At 35.1% G+C, this 21,828-nt stretch overlaps 3 protein-coding genes across 6 annotated transcripts; 2 read left to right on the forward strand and 1 right to left on the reverse strand.

The window, feature by feature from the left end:
• Positions 1-194: 194 nt before the first annotated feature.
• Positions 195-7,393, reverse strand: utp15 (UTP15 small subunit processome component). The gene is made up of 12 exons (XM_024275742.2): positions 7,188-7,393; positions 6,630-6,737; positions 6,461-6,553; positions 5,548-5,732; positions 4,909-5,087; positions 4,604-4,729; positions 3,111-3,246; positions 2,842-2,926; positions 2,573-2,728; positions 2,312-2,413; positions 1,686-1,819; positions 195-612 (listed from the first exon to the last, which is right to left on the reverse strand). The coding sequence occupies exons 2-12, from the start codon at positions 6,717-6,719 to the stop codon at positions 312-314; spliced, it is 1,587 nt and encodes a 528-aa protein (XP_024131510.1). The 5' UTR covers positions 6,720-6,737; positions 7,188-7,393; the 3' UTR covers positions 195-311.
• A 714-nt stretch (positions 7,394-8,107) lies between these two features.
• On the forward strand, positions 8,108-12,739 carry LOC112148546 (transcription factor BTF3). The gene is made up of 6 exons (XM_024275743.1): positions 8,108-8,195; positions 9,000-9,068; positions 9,147-9,260; positions 10,501-10,702; positions 10,784-10,840; positions 12,439-12,739. Exons 2-6 carry the CDS (start codon positions 9,000-9,002, stop codon positions 12,483-12,485), a joined length of 489 nt encoding a protein of 162 aa, XP_024131511.1. The 5' UTR covers positions 8,108-8,195; the 3' UTR covers positions 12,486-12,739.
• A 518-nt stretch (positions 12,740-13,257) lies between these two features.
• Positions 13,258-21,115, forward strand: si:dkey-88e18.2 (interleukin-12 subunit beta). 4 transcript variants are annotated; one of them, XM_024275739.2, is made up of 8 exons: positions 13,258-16,002; positions 16,189-16,270; positions 16,376-16,624; positions 16,712-16,814; positions 16,901-17,088; positions 17,228-17,376; positions 17,461-17,571; positions 20,517-21,115. In XM_024275739.2, exons 1-8 carry the CDS (start codon positions 16,000-16,002, stop codon positions 20,661-20,663), a joined length of 1,032 nt encoding a protein of 343 aa, XP_024131507.1. In that variant the 5' UTR covers positions 13,258-15,999; the 3' UTR covers positions 20,664-21,115. The 4 variants fall into 4 exon arrangements, with proteins under 4 accessions (XP_024131507.1, XP_024131508.1, XP_036069319.1 ...); XM_024275741.1 differs by lacking the exon at positions 13,258-16,002 and having other exon boundaries at positions 16,209-16,270; positions 16,376-16,454; positions 16,526-16,624; XM_024275740.2 differs by lacking the exon at positions 20,517-21,115 and having other exon boundaries at positions 17,461-17,583.
• Positions 21,116-21,828: the final 713 nt, after the last annotated feature.

Here is a 21,828-nt window from a genome sequence, read left to right on the forward strand (position 1 = left end):
AAAAAGTTTTTTAAGTATTATTCATCCATCCAAAACAAGTGTACTCTAGAACTTGCATTTAAACTAGTTTCGTCTTGTTTGACTGAACACTTTTTTCCCCACTGTGTGTATGCATGTATGTAAATTAATTTTTTTAAGGAGTCATCCCACAGCTTCATCCAATTTTGGTCAAATGTCAGAAAATTTGAGGCCAATCTGGTTCCCAAATGTTTTCTTTACTGCAGGAAATCAACATTTCAGAGAATACATTTTCAGAATTATAAAAGCTCTTTCTTTCACTTGGTCTAAAGTCAGTCCATCACCTTAAAGACTCAGGTGACCTGAACCTGTGGTCTTGATGCAGTCGATTCTCCCAGAGTCAGGCCATTCGATGTGCTGATCCCAGAGCACGGCACCTCCATTTTAGGCAGAGAGGAGGCAAATAAGGTGTCTAACATGCCAAGAACTTCCAGAAGGTCCTTTTGATAGTCCAGTTCTCTTTCCAGCAGGGACTGTAGATGCAGCAGCTGTTTGTCAACGACTGGGGACTGACCGATGACCGACTGATAGATGTCCAGGATCATCTCAGCTGGTGTTATGAGGACTGGAGCAAACCTGGCGTCAATCAGATTTCTGGAAATAAACGTCATCAAAACCGAATGTTAACATCCATTTTGGCACAATAATCCTCGATTATTGTGATTATCCTGCTCCTTTTAGTATGTTTTTTGGCACGTAAAAACTCAATCACACTTTCAGAAAGCAATCATATTATCAAAACGTTCAGCTCGTTCAGGACATTACTGCTTGTATTTTTAACATTGATAAACTTTATAGTTTTTTTAAATATTAAGCAAAACATTCCCCATAGGAAATGAATGAAAAAGTCTTCAAATTTCAGTATTTTAAGTGGATTAGCAACAAGACTTTAAATATATTCACAGGCTATGTTTTCATCTTTTACAGTCATTTAAAATAAAATTGGGGTTTAGCTAATCTTTTAGCAACAGGCTAACATTTTTGGCTAATTAAGTTTACTCAGGAATTTTAGGCAATTTTGAAAATTAGCTAGTAATTAATTATTATGTAATTGATTTAAATGTGCTAGCTTTTTGGCTTATTTGGTATCTACTGAGGTTTTTTTATGCTAATTTAGAGTTTAGCTAATATTTTAGACATGCTAACTTTTCTTAGGTAATTTATCTACTGAGGTATTTTATGCTAATTTAGAGTTTAGCTAATATTTGGCAACAGGCTAACGTTTTTGGCGTTACTGAGGAATTTTAGGCCATTTTTGGGTTTAGCCTAGTTTTTTAAAACAGCAATGAACTAGCTTTCTTTGGCTAATTTTGCTGAAGTTTTTCGGGCTAATTTGGAGTTTAGCTCATATTTAAGCAACACAAAATATTTTTGTAAAATTGGCATGTATTGGGGATTTTAAACTTTCCATTCTTTTATTAAAATGAACATTTTGTAAATAGCTTTTGCATTTTCAGCTAATCCCTTCAGTAATTTAAGTAAATTAAGTCTCTGTTTTCAGCAAAAAGCTTCAGCATCTTCAGCAACTACTTTCAGCAAAAAGCATTGACACTAGCTTTATAGCAGGAAATTCAACTTTTCTAGTCCTTTTATTGTTTTCATAATGTTGTGTCAGATAAAACAAAAAAAAAAGTAACGTGACAAAGAAAATCCTGTTAGCTTCTTACCCGATCATGAACCTGAGTAGCTGTGAGAGCTCCTGCTCGTCTCGCCCTGCGAGAGCGTTCTTCAAAGTTCCTCTTCGATCCAGCTCCTTTATGACAGCGACGGTGATCTCCGGCTTTCTCGCTTTAGTCCCGGCCTATTAAAAAATAACAAATTCAAACTGCATCAGTGCTTTGAGATGTTTGTCCCATATTCGACTGTATGTCAGCGAACTACCACAATTAAATGCATAAACAGTAAGTTTTAAAGTTCCACTCCAAATATATATTTTTCTATCGTAAAATTGTTCCCAGAGGTCTTTTAATTATTAATTTTTAGCCAAAGTCAGTAAACCTATATTGTTTTCTAATTAAAAATTTGCATCCGAGTTGTGAGCAACCCCGCCCCCTTTCCCTTCTCCATTGCAGAATGAAGCAGGGAGCTTGTAGCATTGTATTTTCTACATACAAATAAAGTATTTTTCAAACGTTTTTTTGTCTGCTCCTGATTCACATCAATTTTAATGAAGAAATACTCAAAAATGCAAGTTTGAACTAAATTTTCTCCATCAAGAACATGTGAAAAACACCAAAAACAGATCTAGTCTTAAAGGGAAAAGATCTCCATGGTTAGAATTCCTCCTCCTTACCTCCAAGGCTCTGTCCAAAGCTTTAGACACATTAAACTTCTTCAGTTGCTTGTCATATTTGGCCAAATGCTCCCTCACTGGCTTACTGACAAGATAATCATCCTGCAGCAAGCAGAAGAGAAAAAAAAAGAATGCTTTAATGAAAAGTTAAACTTGCTTTTAACCACAAAACCTGCAGAAACCACTTTCTTTGATTGTGTGTTTTCATTCTTTAAACTTTAAGTCTAATTAAAAAATCAACATTTACAGACAAAGACTGACCAGTTTTGGATTGTATCTTTTTCTGTGTGAGTAAACGCGGTACGATGGGCGTCGCCTCGCGTGGCCAGCGGTGGCCTTCGCTTTCTCTGAGGGTTTCTGGTGTTTGATGTTCAGAATGCTGTTGGTCATTCCCACAACAATAGACTTATCCTTCGGCTAGAACATAGACATATTATTGTGACATTAAAAAAAGCACATTCAAATGGAATCAAATGGAACTAAATCAATCAATAAAATAAAAAAAATGAGATAAATCAATGTTTTCTTACAGCCAGAGCCAGACTGAGGATGGCAGCAGGGTAGTCAAAGTTGTGGACCACTTTATAGGTGGTTGTGTTGTACACCTTCACATGTCTGTAAAGCAAACAGCTCCGCTTTAGATCATTCATTCTGTTTGTTTACAGGAGGTGGGGCAGTTTCAGCCTCTTATAATAAAGCTGTGTGTACACAGGAAAATTTGTATTGCTGGGATTTTTCAAATGCAACGACAAACAAGCGTATCCGGTTTCCATCACACTTGAGTTTCCAGCTGCTGTACCTGTCCAGAGAGCCGGACAGCAGCCTCTGGCCGTTTTTGCTGAGAGCCAAACAGGTGACTGTTTTGTGATGGTTCTTCAGAGACACCAGAGGCTGTCCGCCTTTCAGCAGATCCCACACTCTCACGTAGCGCCCACCTGGAAACAGAAGAAGAAAAGCGTCAATCACACAGAAACACACAGAGCTTTTATCACTTAACTTATTACAACCCTGGAAAACCCTTAAACTGTTTTTAATTTGACTTTTTTTTCTTTTGCTCATTTTGGGTAGCAGCAATTTAGTCACAAAAAAATGGATAAATCAACAGCTAAATGTGCCCCCTGGAGTGGTTAAAATTATGGATGTAAAGGATGCATTAAAAAAAATCTAGCTATTAGAATAATATTGGCTAAAAACTACAGATACGAACAAGATTATGTTGGTAGAAAGATATGAAATGGATCAGGAAGTAAATAATTGTTTTATAGGAAACTGTCAGTCTCTCCTCCTGTTGTGTCTTTACTGTCTTTGCTGTTTTATGTACGTTTGATTCAAACAAAAAACAAGCTTGCTTCTACAAAGTCAGGTCAATTTCAATTGGCGGAAGGTGAAACGCAGCGAGGGATATGTGTGGTGAGCACTAAACATAAAACCCTTGCCTAGATAAATTAATACTGCACTTTTTTTGTAACCACAGAGAACATAAACATTTTAAAAAAACAAACAAAATGACAAGTTTTTATGTTTAAAGCTAATATGTCCTTTAGGCATATTATTATTGTTGATTAAAATATTGTCCAACTGCAAACTAAAATAACAAAACCCAGCAGTATAAGACTGCTGAGGACGAAGAACAACAACAACAAAAAATAAAATAGCATTTTTTTAAGTAAGGATTACTTAATTAACATTTATTTAATTTAGAGATGATAAAGTTTGTAGGTTTTTACATCCCTGTTGACCTGAAAACGTCTTGTTTGGTCAATGTTACCTTCAGAATGAACAGATTTTATATGCAAAGCTAAACTTTAGTAAAAAGTTTGATCTTTAGCTGCGCAACATTGGTTACTTGTTTTCCGGAGCTGCACTGAGATGATCTTGTTTGGCACAGAGCATCTTTTATTTTGAAAATAAGTTATTTAAGATTCTGTCAAACCTAAAAAAAAAAATACATTTGAGAGATGCTAGGTTTATTTAAAATTTTTCTTTTGTTCATGCCAAAAAATAGATAGAATTCATATTTATTATTAAAAAAGGTTATGAATGCAAAATCCAAATTTCTTAAAGGATAAAGTAAGACGATGCGGCTCCTTCTAGGTTTGATCAGTAGAAAACGAGCCCAAATGACTCTTTTACTGTGAAAGGTTGTCGACCTCTGTCTTAGACGATAGAATTGGACTGTGGTATCCCCACAGAGTTAGTCTTGTATGTATTGAGATGTATATGGAATCATATGAGAGGTAAAGGTAATTGATGAATCACTGGTTTCTCCTGCTCTGGTATGAAGGTGCTGACCTGCAGAAACGAGCAGTCCTTCAGAGGGATACAGGAGCAGACTCTCCACCGGGTGGCCATGGTTGATGGTCATCACACTTTTGTCCGTTCTGGCATCAAAAACTTTTAGTGAGTGATCGTATGACCCTGGAATGAAAATACCAAATGTAAGTCACATTTTGGACGTGCAATTTCCATCTGAATCAATAAAGTATCTATATAATGTACTACAATACATTTAGGCTGATTCAAATTAAACCTAAAGGGATTCATGCTCAGTTCCCTTTCAGATCACTCCATTACAGCAGAGAAAGCTTCCATCTCACCCGTAACAAAGAGATCTCTGTTGAGTTTACTCGTCACTCCACAGCGGATGTAATCGGTGTGTTCCTGGTAAGTGTTGAGCTTAACTGAGTTTGGGATATCCCAAAGACAGCAGGTGTAGTCATCCGACCCCGTCAGGATCTGGTAACGGTCGGAGGTGAAGTCTGTGACATGAACGGCCCTTAAGGAGATATAAAAAAAAGAGATGTTCAACATAATCTTATACGGTTCAAGTTCAAACAGACAGATGGCAGGTTGTCAGAAATCTTGTGATCATCATTATTATTATCAGTCGATGGATCACTCAAGATATCATCATACAACATTTGTCATACAAAAACTCAAAAGAAGCAAAGGAGCATCTTTAAAATAGTATTTATAAATAATGGAAGAAGGTTTGCAGGAACATTTATGTCAAAATGACAGTAAAGAATCAATGTTGGGTTAAAAATTGGGAATTAAAATGGTTTTTGCCCTTAAATAATTCTTCAGTTTACTTGGAAAATCTTGGATTTGAAAGAATATTTGGTATTTCACTCATTTCGCATTTAAAAGTCCCATTGCGTCAAAAAAAGGGCTCTTTTTAAAGAGGATTTATTAAATCACAAACTTCCACTAAATAGAATGTCGAAAGTCCTTACTTTGTGTGACCTTTGAACATTCTCAGCGCCACTTTGCCGCCAACATCAAAGAGCCGAACGACAGAGTCCTCACATCCTGCCACAAGCAGCTGACCGTCTGACCGGAAGCGGCCGCAGTACGCCGTATCTTTGAAACGGGTATAAGTCTTGACAGGCTCCTGGGAGAGCGGCCCGTAAAGATGAATCTGTGAGAAAATGAAAAGCAGAGTCAGAACAAACTGCTGGAAAATAGAAACATCTCACACTTAAATTTCAAGACAAGCTACTTTTTGTACTCTTACTGCCTGATATTTTGAATATAATGTACTTATTTTCTTTACATTTAGGATCCAATAAGAGAAGATTCAGAAAGAAAGAACAAAAATGTACAATTACAAACATCGATTAGTGCGAAAAAGCAATCATAATAACAGAAATAAATTTAGAGTAAAATATTTATGTGTAAAGTCACAAAATGTAAAAATCTGCTTAGATTTGAGCCAAAAAAATAAATAACAGGAAGTAAAGGAAACGGGAAGATAAAAGCAGGTAGAAACAGAACCAGACTGTTCTGTTCATTCATGAGCCATTTTCTCAGCTTTACCTCAAAGTTTGTATATTTACTTCTATTTCTGATGACAGCAAAAGCAAATTATTATTTAGGATGAAAACATCAAATTAATGTTGGATTAAACTTTTCTTAAAGATAAAAAAGTGACCACCTTTGCATAGGATTTAGGATTATTTTTAAATACAATAAACCAATTTGCATTTTTAACCAAGTTTGTAACAGGATTTCCTGACCATGTAACTTCTGTTTCTGTAATTATGTAACTCAAAATTAAGTGTTTGGGTTCTTTTCAAGGGTTTGACCGCTAAAATAAATATAAAATATCTTTAAGAACAACACCCTGAATAAGAAGTGAAGACTTACTCTTGTGAAAGCTGTCACAGCAAAATTATACGGAGCCACAGGGGAAAAGTCGATGTTTGACACAGCTCCAAATTCTTTTATCTGGATTGGAGTCTGGATCAAAAAAGGATAATTGTTAGAAAATAAACTGATTTAAATCAGTGAAGGAATATACATAAAAACTACCCACCTTGTAGTTTTTCCAGTACAGTGTGTCTCCTGTGACCTTTTCTCCCAGTTTGGGATAAACTGGAATTTTTGTTGGTTTATATGAAGCCATCTCAGACAGCAAAGTAGTCTGATTTAAATGAGCAGAAACAAACAAAAGGAGACAGATGTATAACATGCAATGTGCTTTTTGAATGATTAAACAAATGATTTACTGAAAACTGTATTTTTTAAATTAATATTTTACCAACTTAAATAATTCTGCATATAAAAAAATCTAAACTTACTAATAAAACAGAAAAAAATGCGTTTTACGACCAAACAATCATACATAACATTTCAGAATAAAATACACTTTATAAAAACAATAAAACACCTTCTTAACTTTGTTATTGAATTAAATGATTTTCATTTCAGAAGCTAATTGAAACTACTTCAAGTATGAATACGTAATTTACTCATTTATTTGTGCTTTCCTAAATTAAACGTCAAACTGCCGTATGAACACAAAAGCAGACCATGATTTGTGCAGTTATTAACTTTTACATTTAATCGCTTGTAGTTTTATGTTTATTCCTACCTTTCGACAAGCAGGAGTACGAATGTGTTTAGAACGTTGAACGCCAACAAAGAAAGTAAAACTAAGACTTAGTTGAAGTTAATACAAAAGTCTTCATTTTGTCGTTAAATCACGTTGTCCGCGAGCTCTCAGGAGGACGCCATTACTAAAAGAAAAATGCTTCTTCTGGTAGTTTCCGGTCACCCTGCTGCTTCTTGGCTTCCCCCTGCAGGTCGGAGGTGGTATCTACAGGAAACAGTAGAATAGAATAGAATAGAATAGAATAGAATAGAATAGAATAGAATAGAATAGAATAGAATAGAATAGAATAGAATAGAATAGAATATGCTTTACAGGAATAAGTTTGGTTGCAGTATTCAGTAGGAAGACGTTTGGTCTCTGCCCCAAAAATGTTTAATCAAGCATCAATGTTTAATATAGCCTACTGTACAGAATAGAATAGAATAGAATAGAATAGAATAGAATAGAATAGAATAGAATAGAATAGAACAATGTATTTAGTTTTTTCCATGCCTAACTATAGTTCGAAAGGGAATTTAAAATATATATTAAACAACAATAACAAAGAAAATAACTATATTAACAGTGACACAACAACAACAGAAACACCTTCACGACCACCACCACCACCAACAACAACAACAACAATAATAATAATAATAATAATAATAATAATAATAATAGTAATAAGTTATACTGAATTATTGATTTGGAATTTCCTGGGATTTTCCCAGTCACTGGGACGAATAAAGGACTATCTTGTCTTATCCAGATTATTGTTTCGTCTAAAGATGCTTTAACAGCAATATTAACAAAATACATATATATATATATATTGAATCATGTTTTTAAATCAGAAACAGAAATTACGCAGGAAAAAAAATTGAGAAATAACTTTTAGGAAAGCGTCCGTCTGTAGTGAATCAACGCGTCGACGTCATTTCCGGCGTCTCCTGCGCTTTTTCCGCTCTCGGGTAGTGACAGTTTGTACCGCGTGTTCACCGCCAGGTCTGTTCGAGTCTGACTGCATTTTACACACTTCCTAATTCTACTTAACCTTATGGAATAATAAATTAACTCATAGTCACAAAAAATATAAAAGTATCGTTTTTAACTAAATACTAATATCTGTATAAAGAAGCTTAGGCCGCTGTTTAGCTCATGTTTAGCTAACCCTCTGTTCAAAAACTTGGCCAATGAGTTTCATTTAATTGAAAAAAAGTCTGACGTCATTGTACCATGTGCTTTGGATCGTTTTGTTGTATACTGACTAAATGTCACGAAGTCTGATCTTTCTAGTTCAGAAAAGTTTTTATGAATTTGACAGCTGATCAGACTAGAAGATAAACACTTAAAAACTGTCCTGAAGGAGAATGTCTGCACTGAAGTCCAACAATAGTTAATATTTGGAAATGATATTCGTGGAAATAGTCCTCCAGAGAAGAGGAATGTGTCAGATCTGTCTTGAGTGCAGGTTTGAATCTAGTTATTTCTGGATAGAATTGGGCTTTGTCAGAAGCCAAAACTGAGGGGAGATTTTAGGGACTTTTATCTACTGCAGACACTTTGAATCACTGTTCTTCCCGTGAAACACCTTAAATTAAAACATAAAAGTTACAATTATTTCCTAGGCTTATATATAAAAAAAATTAAATAGCTTTTTTTGTATTATTGAATCCTAGATGTAAACCAGGAATGTTAAAATTACCTGCAGAACAACTATAGTATTTATACCTCCATTATCTAAGAACAGTCCATATATTCTGTGTTCCTATAAATCTGTGGTATTTCTGAATGTATTTGTCGTTTTAGATGAAAGAGTCAATAATGAATCAGGAGAAGCTGGTCAAACTGCAGGCCCAGGTCCGCATAGGTGGGAAGGTGAGCTGAATGTCTGTTGGCAGGACAACTGGTTTTAGAAATTCAGAGTCATCTGATGAAAATATTTGTGCTCCGTAGGGGTCAGCTCGGAGAAAGAAGAAGGTTGTGCACAGAACAGCCACAGCAGATGACAAAAAGCTGCAGTTTTCCCTAAAGAAACTAGGAGTAAACAACATCTCTGGAATTGAGGAGGTATTTGTTGAACTTCACTAAGTAGCACATTTTGTGGCAGTGATTTATTAAAGACCCACTCTAATCATCTGTTAATCTATTTTTAAAGCGTTCCCTTTGGTCTTTTAGGGTGTCTTCAGATAAATTGCCAATAAAGTTTAGGTGTACTCCATGCTTAGAGCAGAACAACTGAACCAAAACAGCCACCACAGCCGGTTGCATTTACATCCCATAATGTGGGGATTACGGGATGTAAATGGAGTAAAAACGTAGAACCGGTGAAATGTGGAAAAATGTAAAACAACGATGAGACACAGCGAGTCATGGGATGTATGCAGGCTCATTAAAACTACTTTTAAAGTCATACGCAGAACCGTTTTCTTGACAATCTGTTTGTTATAAATACTTATCAATAGGAGGGTAATGAATCACAAAAGTCCGATCATTTTTCGGATCAGTAAAAAGTAAAAAAACAAGAAGATAAAAGCCTAAAATAACTTTTTTGAAAAGCTTTAAAACATATATCCTATTTGAGAAAACATTTATAATGCACTTCAGAGCATAAATACAGACTCACACATCTTTTATAATTAACAAAAATGTAAAAACATGTAATTTCTGATTATATTTACATATCTGGAGACCAAATCTACAAACACTGAGAAAAGAATGCTGCCCCAAAAATTAAAATAAAATCTTAAATGAAAAAATTAAACTTTCATTTTTTTTGGTATTCATTTTAATATTGAAACTGCAGGAGCATTTCAATATTTCAAATAATTATTATTCGTAGTACATGTGCAGGTGAGGCACTGCCATGCCCGCTTTTCCTGGCGATTTTTGATCCTTTTGGCTTGCCGTACTGCCTTCCCCTGACAGTACGTCTCTGTTACGGAGCAGCAGCTGTGGGAAAGCTAATGCTCCTCACTGGGAGATCTGAACCCACACACGGAGACGTGCACCGATTCTTTTATTCAGTTCTTGAAAATAAATAAACTCAATCTTTCAGTCTTCATGTCCTCCATGATGAATTTGAGAAAAGTTTGACGGTTCACAGACTTTTGAATAACCGTTAGTTTAGTGAGGTTATTGTCAATCAGTTACTGAAATATACCTATTTATTTCAAAAACATAATTTCGTTTCTAATTAATGTAATCAAATAATTCACAATGTATCTAAAATGTTGGAACCGATGAAAAGTAAACAAAAATTCTAAATATTAGTTAGGTTTAATTAAAAAAACTGTTTGCATTCCTACAGGTGAACATGTTTACAAACCAGGGGACAGTGATCCACTTTAACAACCCAAAAGTCCAGGCCTCATTGGGCGCCAACACCTTCACCATCACAGGACATGCTGAGAACAAGCAGCTGACCGAAATGCTTCCGGGGATCCTCAGTCAGTTAGGCGCCGACAGCCTGACCAGCCTCAGGAGACTCGCCGAGAGCCTTCCCAAAGCCGGTACCAGCCACTTCTCATCAGTCGCGTTTGTCTGGAACAGTTGTGTGGCATTTTGACCATTTTCCCCTTCGCTTCTCACAGTGGGAGAGCACAAAGTCCCCGTCGCTGCTGCTGAAGACGAGGAGGATGAAGTTCCAGGTAAACCCCTTTTCTCTTCCCCTTTTCAAAACACGTCAGCAAAAACCTTGTTTTGTTGTCAATATGTTGGAGACAAAAGCACTATTTACTCGTTAATTTGGAGCTTTCGGTTTAAGTAGAAAACAAAGTGATCATCTTCTCTATGAGTTTTAACGCTCAGCATCAGTGTGGAAAACAAAATAGAGATTAATCTAAAGGTAATTAACCAGAAAAGCACTTTGGCTGGAACATAATTTCAGACATTAATCAAAATAATTACTACTTTAAAATTACAAAATATTCTTGCTAATATTTGTGTTACTGATTTCGATAATTAGATACGACTGAGTATTAGGGCCAGTTTACTATCAATTTTTTTCAGAGAAAAGTCGTAAATTTACAAGAAAAAAGAAAAACTGCTAAATTACAAGAAGAAAGTTGTATCTTTACAACTTTAAAAGTTAAAGGTTAAATTTATTACTTTTTCTTGTAAATTTACGTTTTTTTTAATTTGTCAATTTATGACTTTAAATTTACAACTTTAAAATATGTAGATTTACGAGAAAAAAATGCAAATTTATGAGGAAAGTAATAAATCAGCAAGAAAAAAGCATTTTTTTGGTCTTAATCTCGTAAATTTACGGGGAAAATAATCATAAATCTACTAGAAAAAAAGTCAAAACGGTTAAATTACGAGAATAAAGTCGTATGTTTATGACTTTAATAGTTGTAAGCCAAATTAATATTTTTTTTCTCGTTAATGTACCTGTTTTAAAGTTGTCTCTGACTTTCAATGTCAGAAATTTCCACATGGGTTTCAAAAATAAAGAAGCTTTGAAATATACATTTCTGAAGAAACTATTTTTTTGTGATCCTAATCCTGTAAATTTACAGTTAAAGAAAATCTTGAACTTACGAGATTCAAAGTCGTAAATTTACGACTTTAATCTTGTAGTGTTACTTTTTTTTGTAGTTTGAAATGTGTCTCTACAAAGTGACATTTTAAAAGCCTCTTTATATGAAGCTTTTGAATGTGCTTAAAAATTGTTGGATGTGTTTTTTAATGAAAGGTGAGTGTTTATGTCTTATAAGTCGTAATGTAATTAAATAGAAACATTATAATTTAAAATAAAAAAATAAGTCTTGAGCTATTATGGTTGCTGCTTGAAAAGGAAACACTGCTGATAAGTTCTTTGTCATATGACCTTTTTTATTTCTTTCAGTTCTTGCATGTTTTATAATTTTAGATTTTTATAACACACATTAGGTGGGAGTTCTTCACATTCACAATATCTTTTTTTTTACATTTTTTATTCTGTATGTTGTCTTTTTTAATTAATCCTTAAACAGCCACACCAATAATGAAAATTAATGACAAAGAAAATATTTCCCCTATATCTTATTGGGTGAGAATTAAACATAATAAATTATTTTGAAAATATGTTTTCAAAATGTCAAAGCAGTCAAACCTACATTTGCTATAACTTTATTTTCACACCAAAGTGACAATTTTATATGCTGATAATATAAAACTCTCCCATTCAATTTGAAACCAGGTTGCTGAAAAATAAATGCCATTTGAGCCTCAGACTTTTTTTTTGTCATGTGCTCATTTTCAGATCTTGTGGAAAACTTTGATGAAGCCTCAAAGAATGAAGCGAATTAACCAGGAAACATTTTAAAGCTTCTCTGGACCCTCTGTGCATTGGAACACAACAGTGTTCTTGTTGTCAAATTCTGATTTGCTTATATATACTTGCCATAAAGCTAAAATATTTTACAGCAGCTTAAATGTTGTCAAACCATTTTTGCAGCATGGAAGTTTTTATTTTAATTGCACACTTATCTTTTTGGCTCTGGGTTTCCTATCATAAGACGTATTGGTTTTTTTATTAAATAAAGCATAAGAATATTTATTAATTTTGTCTTTCCAGTGTTGTCTTTCTTGTCACAGGTTCTGAAACTCTTTATTTTTGGTTTTGATTCTAGTCTGTAGCTAAAGGGAAACAGGGAAATATCCCCGACTGGGCATCATAGAAAAGTTTGTGTTCATTAACATGAATGATTCAAGCATTTTGCAGCCTCATTCTCAAATTTGCATAAAAAAACACCAGATTATTATCACTTAACACATTGCTCATTCATTTTATGTTCTTGAGAAGGTTTGGTAAAAAGGTTTTAAAATTTTACTATATTTGGTTTCCAATAAAAAAGTTTAGAAAAATACTGAGGAATTTTAGGCTATTTTGCAGTTTAGCTAGTACTAAATCAATGTGTAAGTAAGTAAGTAAGTAATATTTATTTTTATAGCACTTTTCTCAGACATAAGTCACAAAGTGCTTTACAGAGCAGTAGATAAAAAGACAGAGCAGATATGTTAAAAAGACACAGAATACAAGACACATAAAAGTACATAAAATGATAAATTACAGTTACGAAAGAGAGACCCAATCAATAGAACGGAAAAGCTTGATCATAAAAATGGGTTTTAAGTTGGGTTTTAAAAACATCAATAGAATCCAGTGAACGTAAAAATTGAGGGAGTTCATTCCATAGTCTGGGTGCCACTGCTTTAAAAGACCGATCTCCTCTGGTTTTAAGACGTGTCCGGGGAACCATCAGTAAGTTCTGCCCGGAGGATCTCAGCCTTTGGGAGGGGGTATAGGGCTGGATGAGGTCTGCAATATAAGGTGGGGCTTGTCCATGAAGGGCTCTGAAGGTCAGGACTAAGATTTTAAAATGAATTCTAAAAGGGACCGGGAGCCAGTGAAGAGACTTTAAAATGGGAGTGATGTGTGTTCTTCTGTTTGTGCGGGTCAGAAGCCGAGCAGCGGAGTTCTGAACCATCTGGAGGCGATTCAGTTCCTTTTTGTTCAGACAGGTGAAGAGGCTGTTACAGTAGTCTAAACGTGAGGACACAAAGGCGTGGATTATCATTTCTAGTTCCCGTTTAGAGACCATGGGTTTGAGCTAGCTGCTAGCTTTTTTGACTAATTTGATATCTCCTGAGATTTATTTTATGCTAGTTTAGAGTTTAGCTAATAATTTAGCATCATGCTAACGTTTTGGGCTAAATCTATATCCACTGAGGTTTTTTTATGCTAGTTTAGAGTTTAGCCAAATATTTAGCATCATGCTAACGTTTTGTGCTAATTTGATATCTACTGAGGTTTTTATATGCTTATTTAGAGGTTAGAGTTTCTATTTTAGCAACAGGCAAACATTTAGTTTACAGGGGAATGTCAAGCAACAAGCTAGCTTTTTTGGCTAATTTGCGTCTACTGAAGTTTTTTGGGCGAACCTTGAGTTTAGCTCATATTTAAGCAACACACTAAATATTTTAGAGAAAATTGGCATGTATTAGGGATTTTTAAGCATTTTAATACAAAGTTTTCAGAAATTTGGGGACAACTTCATCACTTCTTCATAGTTCTTTAACAAAATTTCCAGTCTTTTAGCAAATTTAACATTTTGCATTTTCAGCAAAAAACATACACACTAGCATTATCACAGTTAATGCAACTTTCCTAGTCTAATAGTCCTGGTGATTCCCATCACCCAGATTACCTTGATTATATTTTAGCCACTTATGATGTTTAAGAGATTACATTTTTGGAGTTTTGAGTGTAATTACTTAACAAACAAAAGATTAAAGTGGATAGAAAACTATCTTCCAAACGAAAGACTCATCTGACAGAAAAGAGGCGGACGAACACAAAAAATAAAACTACAGCAATGAAAGGAGATTGACATCAAACATCTGTTATAGGACAGGAAATATAAGTGTGTAATCCTAGCAGTGAGGCAATAAAAAACAATCATGTAGTAACACTTTATTTGTGTTTAAGTGTCACTGGTGTTAAAATGGTAGCCCTAATATAAAAAAAAAAATCACCCATTTTCAGGCGTTAAAATGGGTGAATTTACCCAAATCTGACATGTTAAAAAATATATATAGTTTAGAATTGTTTAAAATCTGCAGTTTTTGTCAACTCATATGTTTATTTCATAGAATACACAGTCAAATCTGTCCAGGAGCCTGTAAAAGCAACTTCTGCACCAAAAGGAAAATGACAGTATAATACTGTCCACACTTTAGCATAATGTAAGCAGATTAGTGTCTGTCAGTTTAAAGGATTTTGAATAGATGTGACCAAATAAACTTTTCCAAAACATGAAAAACTTTCAAACTTTACCTTTAGCAAACAAAAAGGGTTTCACCATTCAGAGATATGAGGAAGTGAAACTCGAAGCAAACTATTTGTGCTAAAATGACCCAACATGGTAGGTATGTGCAACCATGACTTTGCATCAGCTTTGAGACAAAGGATACAAAATTTACAGAACATTAATGTATTTTCTGCGCACTTTGAGTGGATGTAAGAAGGTTTTTGAACACCAGATCTACAATGGGTGAGTAGAAACCTTTCATTTCTTGGACTATCATCTTATTCTCCAGGTGAATGCAGAGAAAGTCCGGCCTTTTGCTCACCCAACCTGTCACAGTTTCAGGCGTCCATCGCTCAGAAGGGAAAAACCATCTTAATAGCAGTTTGAGTCAAAGATTGTGCCAGATTATTTCTTATTCTAGGGGGTTAAAATAAAAATCAACTAGTTGTTAGGGGGAAATAACATTTTTTTTTGTGCCCCGAACGTCTAACCTTTAAAATACAACGCTTACTTTGATGTAGACCTTTTTTTTTTAAAGGAAACAATGTCTATTTTGACTGTTCAGGCTATGGAATTTAGGATCTGGGAATTGCCATCCAAATGAGGCAGGTATATGGGATGTTTGTCGGTTTACGTGTGGGTGTCTGATTCCTTGTTTGCCTGGATCCCCCGCAGAATTTCGCCTCGAAGGCTGAGGGCAAGCCCCCGCCTCACAGAACTCCCACACTTCTAATCTCTATATCACAGGGCTTTATTAGAAAGTGACAGCTTATCTGATGGCAAAATTTGACAGGCAAATTAGAATAGAGGAAATGCCATTGAGCACTCCACGCTGTAAGGCCAGTTTCTTTCTCACCTTCAAAGGTGCCATCGTGGGGGGTTGATGGTGTTGATGACGTGGCGCTTTTAGCAACAATATAAAATTAGGCTCAGCAGACAGCCACAGCATGCATCATCGCCGGACTTCTGCTCTTTGCCTTCCAGCCATCTTTTCAGAGTAACTCGCCATAATGGTAAGAAATCAGCCCTTTTGAGTTTCATTTTTTTATTTATTTGCAGTTGTTTTTATTTATTATAACTAATTTAGAGTGTCTTAAAACGTATGGTTTATTTTCCTCTTTTAGATTAACTGATTGACCAGAATATGCCAAATTTTTTTAAATGTTCTCCTCTAATTCTTTTCATTTCTCCGTTCTCAGATGATTTTGTCAGTGTGGACACTTGGACTCCTCCTAGTCACCTTCGGAGGAGCACATGGACACACAAACTTTCCTGCAAACTGTACTTTTCTTTTTGATTCATCACATTTTTGGCTCATTTGTTTTATTTTATTAGTACTTTTGTTGTGTTCTGACCAATATTTGTTGTTTCTCTATATTTGTGTAGTTGTGGTGGCCAAAAGGAATGATCCTCATCCAGTCACACTGACCTGCAACACACAGACAGAGGAAGGCGTCTCTTGGAGGTTAGACGGGGAAGAGGTAGAGTTGGACAACTATGTTCAGATGGAGGGGCCAAATCTCAAAATATCTGAAGTAGATGCCCCCATGCTGGGGGAATACAGCTGCTGGAGAGGGGGAACGATGCTCTCGTCTACTTATCTGTTCCAAGAACTGGAGGAGGACGTGGCATTAGGTGAGATTTACTTCTTAATCTGTTGTAAAATGTGTTTTCTTACATTTTGAGCGCTCAGATTCAGACAGATTTTTTTCTCTCTACTAGATTCTTTGCTGAATTGTCGAGCAAAATCCTACGATTGTAATTTCACGTGCAGCTGGAGGGACAGTAGATTTACAGCAGTACGACTTGGACTTGGACACGACTGGTGAGGTTTAAAAATACATGTGTATGCAGACAGAGGATACGGTCGGTTTGCTCATCAGCGACTCTGGTTTGGGCTCAATTCTCCAGCAGTGAAGGTCAGCGTTCGTGTCGGTGGGAAACCAGCGGCGGCGGCCATGTTGGGGAACTCCAGTTTGTTCTGCCTCATTCGCTGTCCCCTTATGCTGAGGAAAGTACCACGCTGGAGCTGACGGCTGAGGCCATCAACACGTTTTACATCCTCCGCCGGACCAAGACGTTCTACCTCAGAGACATCAGTGAGTTAAGAGCGTTCATGATGAGCTGTGTTCCTCAAAAGAGAAATAAATCACAACATTTTAGGGGATTTTTTTAGTATGACAATGGCTTTTGTCAATGAATGATGAGCTTTGTTAAGAAAATGTTTTGTCTTTGTAGTTCAGCCGGACAGTCCTCAGATAGTCCGGTGTCAGGAGGTCGGCCATGAGTTAAACGTGACCCTTGACCCTCCGCCCAGCTGGTCCACGCCTCACAGCTTCTTCAGTCTGGAGTACGAGATTGAATATGAAATGAAAGATGATGGCAAGGTAGTCCCAGCCTCACACTAAAACCAATTCTGGAATTATTAAATGAATCTGTGTTACTAACTTCTTTTTTCTTTTTGGTTGTAGATTGAGAGCTCGTTCTCTACTCTGATACCAAAGAAGATCAGCAAGCTGAGGGTTCGCTCCAGGGACTCGCTGGTGCTCTCAGCCTGGAGTCAGTGGACTGCATGGCAAAATGTAAACCACTGATATTTTATTTAATCCTGATATGTTGGTTTTGTCATTTTATTTCTGTTTTTTTATGGTTTATCCTTTAACACCGGAGCTCCAGTGTGTATGTTCTTTGATTTTCTGTAACTTTCAACCGTTAAAACGAACGGCCGCTTTTCTCCTTCAGAATCTGCTGGAATGACGTTGATCGTGCCAACAGTTGAAAAGCTATAGTATGTTAAAGATTTTGTGCATAAGCGTCACCTGCAGCTCCTCAGGTGTTAAAGGTTAAAAAATAGCCCAATTTATTTATTTATTTATTTATTTATTTATTTATTTATTTATTTATTTATTTATTTATTCATTCATTCATTTATTCATTTACTTATTTATTCATTTATTTACTTATTTACTTATTTATTTATTTATTTATTTATTTATTTATTTATTTATTTATTTATTTACTTATTCATTCATTCCCTTTATCACAGTTTCATAAGTTTGCTAAAAGTTCACAAAACAAACATTATTCTAGATTTAAAGGGGCCATACCATAATTTTCTTAAGCCTTTTTGAGAAAACTATCCATATATTCCAGGGATGTCAAACTCAATCGCACAAGGGGCCAAAATACAGAACACACTTTAGGTCGTGGGCTGAACAAGATAAACATTTGTTGAACACTCTAAAACTAAAATTTAAAACATTTTAAATGTTAATAAAAATGTATAGCATTACCTGCAATAATGGTAGTGTGAATGCTGTAAGTGGAATTTGGCCGCTGAAGACGCTGGTGCTGATAGATGAAGATGTTGAAATTGATAGCTAAGAAGTTGATAGCTGAAAGCGCTGAAGCGGATAGCCAGCTAAAATATGAGCTAAATGCCAAATTAGCCTAAAAACGAAGAAAAAAAACTTAAGTTAGCCAAAACAGCTAGCATGTAGCTAAAAAAATATTCTTCAAAATATTCTGAAAAACTGAAAAAAAGCCTAAATTAACTAAAACAGCTAGCGTGTAAATATTAGCCTAACTCCAAAACAGCCTAAACAAACTAAAAAAGAAAACCCTATTTTTTCCAAAACAGCTAGCATGTAGCTCAAATATGAGCTAAACTCCAAAATAGCTTAAAAAAATCTAAAAAAGCTAGCAGAATGCCAAGTTTTCAAACTTTAAAACTCCAACCTTTAACATAATTAAGAATAGTAAAAAGGCCGGAATATTATTCCAGAATAAATCAATTTAAACCTTAAATAACAAGATGACATCAGGCCAATGATATCTGTGGAGAAATTGGGTGTTGGTGTTAGACTGGGGGCGGAGCTGACAGAACAGACTCTTCCTGAAAGGGGCGGTCTCCCTCTGTGACATCAGCACGGGAGAACCTGCTTGTTTTCGTGGGAATGGGAGGGGTTGCCGTTGGGAGTGCAGGTTTTTGGAGCGCTTTGGGGTTCTTTATAGTGAAGTATAATACACTTAAAAGGTCAAAAGGTTGTTTTTTCTTCATGGTGTGGCCCCTTTAATAATTTGCCACAGTGTTTTCTTTACAATATCCTCATTTTGTGTCAATTTAAATTATTTGATCAGTTATAATCTACAAATCATCATGTACTAGAACCAGTTTTTGGAATACGGAGAAGTCGGGTTTAACCTTCAGTTTGACTTCTCACTCAAGAATGCTTCTTGGCTTCATGTTTTTTTTGTTTCGTCTGTGACTAAGTGTCACTGTTTCTGTGTATGTTTGTGGTTTGACACTGCATCAAACATTGGCTATTAAAAGAGCTTTCTGCTTCCTTCCTGATAAATGTTCCTTCTTTATTTGCTCTTGTAAGTCAGTGACTCGAAGAACAGAAGTTCCCTTAAGATGCACCACGAAAACACAATGTTTAGCTTATAAGACGAGTAGATTTCTTGCATTAATAGGTTGGGTAGGAGCAAACACAATTTTCTGTTAGTACAAAATAGGTAACAGTTTTTTTAGTGATTAATTCTTAACCCCTTAATGCCTGGATTTATTTCCAGCTATGAAACATATGTTTTTGCTTTTTTTTACATGTAAGTAATTTTATGACTGATTGGGTTTGTCGCATATTTGAGACAACAGGCATTAAGGGGTTAATATGGAGATTTAGCTAAAAGATTTTGAGCATCCTAAAACTTGAGGTTAACGTTAGCTGTCTTGAGGCTTGAAGTATATATATATTTTTAATTTTAAATAAAAAAATGTTCCATTTATTTGTCATGAAACCACCCAAAAGGGAAAAGTCTGACGATTTGGGATTTGGGATTTTCCCGTGAAACAAACGTCCCGAGAGAGCCGATTTGATATAAACTTGGACTCTCCTCTCTGTGATAAGTTTATGGTTTTAGGACGAGGTGTGAAATAGTGTAGAAAAGTTAGAACTTCATAAGGATTATGGATTAAATGTGAAATATTCCCAAAAAACTAACAAAACTACATCTAACTGACTGATCAAAGCATCTTTAGGAAGAAATCGATAACTTAAAATAGCTTACAAGTGGTTTTATCTTTTCCTGAACATGATGCTTCATATTATACTCCATTTTAAAGATTAAAAACAGTTTTTTTTAACCCTTTAACACCAGAGTTCTAGTGTTTATGTTCTTCGATTTACTGTAATTTTGAACTGTTAACAAGATCAACGTCATTCCAGTAGATTCTGAAGGAGAAAAGCGGCCGTTTGGCCGCTTTTCTCCTTCAGAATCTACTGGAATGACATTGATCCTCCTCCCGTCATTGGAAGGACAGTCAAGTTACCTGGTGAAGATCCTAACAGGTGTGGGAAAATCAGTCTCCGCCCCCAAATAAGGAAGTGCAACAGCTGGAAACTCCACTCTCAGAACAGGAGTCCATTTCCATGTTCACACCAGGAGATTTTGTACCAAAAAATAAAAATAACATTACATTTTTATTTTAATATGATCACCTAATGTGTGTTTCAACTCATTGCAGGTCAGAAAAGGGAAAAAGAATCGATACAGATGCAAAAAGGGACGACATGGTGACCGTCAAGACTCGACGCCCAGGTCCTCGGACCGCCTGAAGACGAAACGGAGGCATAAAAAAACAGGAAAGCAGTCGAAGAGTCGCTTGATTTAAACTGAACATTTGTGTTTATGTTCTCCCACTATATGAATCAAAGATGGACGGCACATAAAGTAAATAAAAATTCATGAAGTTTTGATTCTGGAAGCAAAAGTATTTAATTTTCAGTTCACTTTCAAACTAATTCATGACAGAACTTTGCAAATAATTTACTGATTTCGCCATTTTGTAAGAGACTTGATGATATTTTTTTGCTTTTATTGACTTTGCACTGTAAACACTCTTTTTATTTTTTTTTTAATAATGTTAATATTTTTATTTTTGCCGTGAAAACATCAGTTTTTGAAAGTCACTCGTTATTGTGGTTATATAGGATTATTTTAATAGAAAACAACTTTCTAGCATCCGATTTTAAATTATAAAAATGTATTTTTTATAGCTGTGGATACTATAAGATTATGTAAAGCTATTCTTAAAAAATAAATAAATAATGAATGAATCTCCTCGTTTTGTGTTCACATTCATTTGGTTCGTTTCTGTAGAAAAAACGCTAAAAAGAGGAAATCTTTTTAGGATTTAGACCCAAAATAATCGCTTTTATTACGTTAAAAACAAAACCCTACTGTGTTTTTAACCATGGAGCACGTTCACTGTAGAAAGTTACACCATCACGTTGGCTCGGTAGTTTTTACCTGATGTACCCAATAAAACGTATTTGTCAAAAAAAATAGATCAAAATGTTACAACACATGATTAATTAGCTTTCTTTTATTTTCAACTGTGATTTATGTAACAAAACGGAAAATAAAAACATAGGAAGATTCTAAAAACAAGCAAGAAAATTACAAACTAATTATCAAATAGAGAAAAAAAATTCCTAAAAAAAATGATACTGGAGAGTTGGTCTTTGGTCCACCTATTCCTCCTAGAAAAATTCAAAAAAATAACTCAGCGATAGTTCTCTAGGTTTAAGACTAAATTAAATTTCCTCCTTTTATATAGCACTTTAGATGGAGAAACAAATTACTTTTCCACAAAAATTTAAACAGAACCTCAAAGTGTCATATTTTTGTATGAAACTTGATATCTTATTTGTATTATAAGGTCAAACGGTGCAGAAAATGAACAAAAAAACTGTCATTTTTGCCAAACCTTTAACCATTTTATCTTAGAAAATGACCAAATTCCCTGTTTCTGTCAGAACATTGTGCCCTCAGTG

Source organism: Oryzias melastigma, linkage group LG9 (assembly GCF_002922805.2).
Source record: "Oryzias melastigma strain HK-1 linkage group LG9, ASM292280v2, whole genome shotgun sequence".
NCBI classification, from domain to species: Eukaryota; Metazoa; Chordata; class Actinopteri; order Beloniformes; family Adrianichthyidae; genus Oryzias; species Oryzias melastigma.